This window comes from Gracilinanus agilis, unplaced genomic scaffold, assembly GCF_016433145.1.
Source record: "Gracilinanus agilis isolate LMUSP501 unplaced genomic scaffold, AgileGrace unplaced_scaffold40752, whole genome shotgun sequence".
Classification (NCBI taxonomy): domain Eukaryota; kingdom Metazoa; phylum Chordata; class Mammalia; order Didelphimorphia; family Didelphidae; genus Gracilinanus; species Gracilinanus agilis.
Genome location: NW_025374414.1, coordinates 425 through 5,846, shown reverse-complemented (window position 1 = coordinate 5,846; position 5,422 = coordinate 425). Strand labels below are relative to the sequence as shown.

At 56.3% G+C, this 5,422-nt stretch overlaps 1 protein-coding gene across 1 annotated transcript; it reads right to left on the bottom strand.

The window, feature by feature from the left end:
- Nucleotides 1–2,051: 2,051 nt before the first annotated feature.
- Nucleotides 2,052–4,151, bottom strand: LOC123255189 (acid-sensing ion channel 4-like; the record flags this gene model as incomplete). Its single annotated transcript, XM_044684031.1, is given in 4 exon segments — nt 2,052–2,817; nt 2,819–2,976; nt 3,399–3,436; nt 4,042–4,151. Coding segments are annotated over 4 exon segments (1,072 nt in total), but the record flags the coding sequence as incomplete, so codon positions are not given.
- Between the last annotated feature and the right edge of the window lie 1,271 nt (nt 4,152–5,422).

The following is a 5,422-nucleotide window of genomic DNA, read 5'->3' as shown; positions in this document are numbered from 1 at the left end:
CTCCCATCCCCCTCAGGCCCTGAGATACAAACTCCCGCTCAGTAGGCACAAAGATTCCATTGATTTCTGGCCCCCATCAGCACCTGCTGGGATCAGTCTCTGCTCCTCCTCGATTTAGGGGGGCAGGGTGAGGAGAGAGAGCAAGGGAATCTTACCCCAGGAGGATGACAAACATGAGTGGCAAGCTCACAGGGAACTGGGAACCCCCTTCCTATACCCCAACTCTATGTCCCATCTTCCCTTGGTCCTTCCAATCTCTGCAGAGAGATTGGGATATATCACATAAGAGAATGGGAAGGAGAGAGGAATAGCATACTGCCTCAACTCCCCTGAAAACCCCCTTTCCAGCTCACTATCCATATTCCCCACCTCGGAGCAGGGATGCCCCCTTTGTCCACTCTCTGCCCACTTTCCTAATAAACCCTCCCCCACCCCGTGCTCCCTTCTCCTGTCACTGCCTCTACTTATACCTACAGTCAAGGAGGTTCACATCCCTGTTCTGTGCCCCTTCTCCAAAACTAACCCATAGTCCATAGTCCCCTCTGGATAGCCATAGGGGGTTGGGGAGCGGTCCACATTTGACAACAACCATGATGGGACTCATTACTCTATTTGGGCCATGTGTCCCATCGATGCTGAAGCAGGTCTGTGTTGAGAACCTCAGAGGTACACTGGGGAACCCTAGTTCTACTATCATCTGCAAACCTGTCTTGTGGCTGATTCACAGGGAGGAGAGGTGTGTGTGTGTGTGTGTAGGAAAAATAATACACACAGAGAATGGGGTGAGTTGAGCATGGACTGTTTGCTTGAGACCTTGGCACCCGAAATGACAGATACCGTGTGAATGTTTGTGCAGGGATCACTAATACCATGTGTGAGAGACATATATGAACGAGTGGGCAAAGAACCTTCATGCACCATCACTGGGGCACTATTGAGTGTGTGAGTGTGTGTGTGTGTGTGTATCTAAGAAACCCAGATCAAAACTAAGTATGGGGTGTCTGGATCTCTGTGTGTGTGTGTGTGTGTGTGTGTGTGTGTGTGTGTGTGTGTAAAAGACCCTGACATGCAGAGTGTGAATTGAGAGAGATCATGGTGATCATGTGAGAGGCCTGACACTCAGGGGAATGACCCTCCCTGTTCCTGGGTTTCAACACCCTGACAGTAATCGTATGGAGATGAGGAGTAATCCATGCGGGGTACACATCAGGAATGGAGTAGTGTGTGTGTAAGAGAGAATCAGGCTGTTTAAGAAGCTGCGGCCACCCAGACTAAGGATTTTGGGGGTGTGGTGGAGGTAGGGGATTATGCACCCAAGAATGAATGAGCAAGCATGAGAGTGAGAGCTATAGAGAGACTATAAGAGGGAAAGAGCTGTCAGTGGTGACAAGAGAGAGTGAAAAAGCTAGAGCTGAGCGTGGGGGACAACATGAAAGGGGGAGTGTGTGAGAGAGAAAAAGAGAAGACACTGGCACTGTGTAAATGTCCACGAGGTCCTTCTAGGTACTACCCATGCCAGCTCTACAAGATGCCACTCTAAGCCCTCCACAGTTGCTCCCTACTCAATCCCTTCTAGAGCCCCTAACCCTTGACTTGTCCTGGGGTGGGGGGGGAAGCAGGAGTCAGAGAAGGATACAGAATGATGAGGGTGGGGAGAGGAGAGACACAAACCCTGACTTTCAGGAAAGAGGATATTCATTTGAGTGGAAGGACCTAGGAGCCTCCCACAGAGCTCCAGCCAGGAGCCACCCCATCCCTTCAGTGCAAACCTGTCTGGATAAAGCCCCCTGGCACCAGGATGCCCCCCAAAACCATGGCAGTGCTGCAGTGGCAACAGCAACAGGGGCAGGGTAAGCCCCTCAGTGCTTCCTCAGCTGTGGCTCTGTGCCTAGGAGGTGGAGAAGGACCTCTAAGCCCAGGGAAGACACCAAGCAAGGAGTCTTGTGGCAAAGGGAATGGGGAATCTTGATCCAGGACACTCACCCCATTCCACCATCCCACCCCAGATGGCCCCTTCTAGTGCCAGGGGCAAGCCAGCTGGTGGGACTCACCACAGAGAAGTTACTGGCAGAACAGTGGTGGCCACTGAAGTTGCAGCTCTTGAGCATGTCAGCCAGCTGGTGGCCAGTGCGGTTCAGAATGTCCACCATGTCCGGCTCAGGGTACCGAAGGCCTGCTGCCCGGTGTCCATCTCTGTCCTTAGGGGGCAGCCCGGTCAGGTTGGCCAGGTGGAAGATGTCAGCATCACTGAGTGCAGAGTGTCGGAAGCGGTTGATGTTGCAAAGGGTGACAGCAGGAAAGCCCAGGGCTGGGGCTACCCCGGCTGGGTCCAGGGACACCAGGTGAGGCCGGGCCAGGTAGCTTCTGGCCAGGCCCACTGCCTGGTAGAGGAAAGCAGCCAGAGAGGCCAAAAGGGCCAGTGCCCACAGGCTCCTGCGCAGCCCTCGAGGCCCCCTGCCACAGGCATGCCCCAAGCCATGCAGGGTGCTGGAACTGGCAAAGGTGGCCAGGTCCCTCGGGGGTGCCCCCTGGCACGCAGCCCCCAACAGGCTCTGCTCGTCTCCCTCTTCCTTCTCCTTCGGTTTGGCATCCTCCTCAGAAAATTTGATTTTGCACACTATCTCGATAGGCATCTGTCCCTGGCTGCTTGGACCTGGCCGGCCAGAGAGTCCCTCCCCGCCTGGCAGCCCGGGCTCTTCTTCCCAAGTGGTGGTGACAGCAGCCGCTCCTCCAAACTCCAGCCGAGGAGGGGGAAGAAGGGGAGGGGGGCAGGAGGGAGGGGAGCTGCTCACACTCCCAGCAGCTCCGCAGCCCTGGCTGCTGCCGCCGCTTGTCTCTCTCCTCGATCGTCTCCTTGTGGCTTCGCTTATCAGCAGCAGCACAGCTGTCAGCCCCTGCGTGTGTCCCTGCGAGCGCTCGCTCCGCCACGCCGCTCAGCCCGCGCCGCTCAGCATGTGCTCCGAAGCCCACCCCGCGCTTAATAATTCAGGACATGTCAACAGCGTTTCACCGGCGGGCGGGCGGGCGGCAGGAGCCGGGCCAGGGGAGGGGAGCGCCGGGGGAGGAAGCGGACCCCAGCCCAGCACCCGGGAGCCCCGTTCTGCCCACACCGCACTCAGGACCCCCAAACTCTCTTTGCGCCCCCGGCCACAGGGTGCCCCTTCCCCACCCCCCACTCCCAATCACATGACAGATTCCCAGCCCTGCTCAGCTCCCTTTATTCCCCATTGGGCCTGAGGCCGTGGCCCTGAGCGGACAGCCCCCACACTAGTTCACCGAGGGGCACCGCTCCGCAGACCCCACCCAGGTCCACCTCAGACCGGCTGACATCTCTACTGCTGCTACTACTACCACTGGCCTTGTATGTGCCCGAGCTGCCCCATTCTCAGCTTCCCAACCTGCTTTACCTGGGCCACTTGTTTGAATAGCTCATGAACTTGGGAGGAGGAAAGGAGGGTACGGAATTCCGCACTAGCTCATCTAAACCTCCCGAAGGCTCCCTCTAGGTTCTGGATACAGTGCTTTACCCCAAGAGATGCCAAGTCTCTCTTTCAGCCCCCGACCCTCTCCTCCCCAAGTCTCCAGACCCTCACAGGCAGCAGTAAGTAGCAGAGGGGACCCTCCAGGCTGACTTACACCAGCTGTGGCTGCCCAGATGGTATGGCAAGGCTGGTGAGAAAGCTGCCTGAGCTCAGGTAGGAGGGAAGCAGAGGTAGGGAGGGGGTCCTACCTGGATGGGGGTGGGGTGGGGGGGCGAGTGTTTATGCCTGTTTTCGGGTCTCCCTTGGGGAAATGAGGAGAAACTTCTGTAGAGAGATGGCTGTTGGGGGTGAGGTTGATAGTAGGTAAGATAAAAAGGCCTTTTTAAGGGTCGTTGGGGTTAGAGGGGGCTGCCTTCACAACTGTGGGAGCATCGAAGGGCTACCACAGCATTCCGAGGTTTTGAAAACCGCCCCAGTGTCAGATGGAGCTGAGGGGAAGCAATAGTCGTGTGGGTGTAAGCTGACCAAGCTGAGAAATGTGCCATGGCCCAGAGCCTACCAGGGGAAGACCCGATGGGATGGGTTATCTTGATGCGGAGTGAGGGAGACACGTTAGCCGTTGTGGACAGGGGAAACATGTGGGCTGGCCTGGGAGCACTAGCGTGGGGCCTCCAGGGACAAGGGATGGCAAGAGGGGAAGGTATGCGCTTTGGGAAGGGGATGTTGGGAGGGGGTAAGGAAGAGCTGTGGGTGGGAGCATGTGCCTTCAGAGGGGAGAGAGCACAAGTCCCGGGGGGAAGAGGGGGGGCTGATTAATCGGAGCGCTAATGAGCAGCAGGGAGAGGAAGCACGGAGGGGCGGGGGGAGGCCGCTCCATCGATCCAGCGCCGCGGAACCAGCAGCAGAAAAAAAAAAAGTGCGAAGGGAATCGATCTGAGGGAAACGGCAGCTGCTGGGGATTAGAGCCCAAAGCCCGCCTGCCGCCATCCCCCCTCCCTCCTCCCATGCACCAGGCCTGCCCATTTACACCCGCCTGGGCACTCTTGGGGGTGGGGGCATTCAACCCCAGCTTTAACCCGACAGGGAGAGAAGAGCATGTCTATCCGGGGTTCCCCATGGAGAAATGGTCCTTGTTCCTTGCCAGCTCCGTTCCACCCCTATCTCGAGTCTCTCCTGCCCTCCCTGGAGACGTCAAGTCCCTCCCCATAGAGGATCACGCATATCCTGCTTCTTCCCTTCTAAATGCTCTGACCCCAAACCTGGTCAAATGTACCTTGCCTGACCCGGCTGGGGAGGCTGGACCTCCCGAAGCTGATCTACCACCACGGCCCCAGGGAGAAACTGGGTACTTGGATACCTGGCTCCTCCCATACCTGATCTTTGCTGCCCATGGATTGTACCCTCAGGATCCATGGACCTCAACTTCCAACTGAAGGCTGAACATGGGGTTTGGGAGGGAATCAGTCATGGGGATTCAGGAAGCTGAAAGTGATGTGTTGTGGAAAATGCAAATATTGCTAAGGTGACCAAATGATGGGGCATCTTCCTCCCCTTTTTCCCCTCTGCCCCTTGGAAATGCCCCAACTCTCTCTAGTCCTAAACTACCCCTCTTTTCCAGTCTCTAGTCCATTCTCCCCTTTCTTTCCACTCCCCCCATCCTCCTCTACCCTCCTCTCTCCTTCTCCTCCCTTTTCTCCCAGTATTGATTTTTCTTTACTGGGTTTTTTTAAAGGTGATTTAATTGCTTTTTTAAGGTTACTTCAGTCTGGGTCTTTGCCAAGGAAATGAGGGGCCTGGCCACTTCTCCCCATCTCAAGCTCAAACTCCCACAGTCTCTTATAACTAATCCCCAATTGCCTACATTCCCTTAATTTGCTCCCCAGATTTCCTTAGGTCCTTAGGTCCCCTCTTCCTGGTTCCCCATTGGCATGAATAGTAAG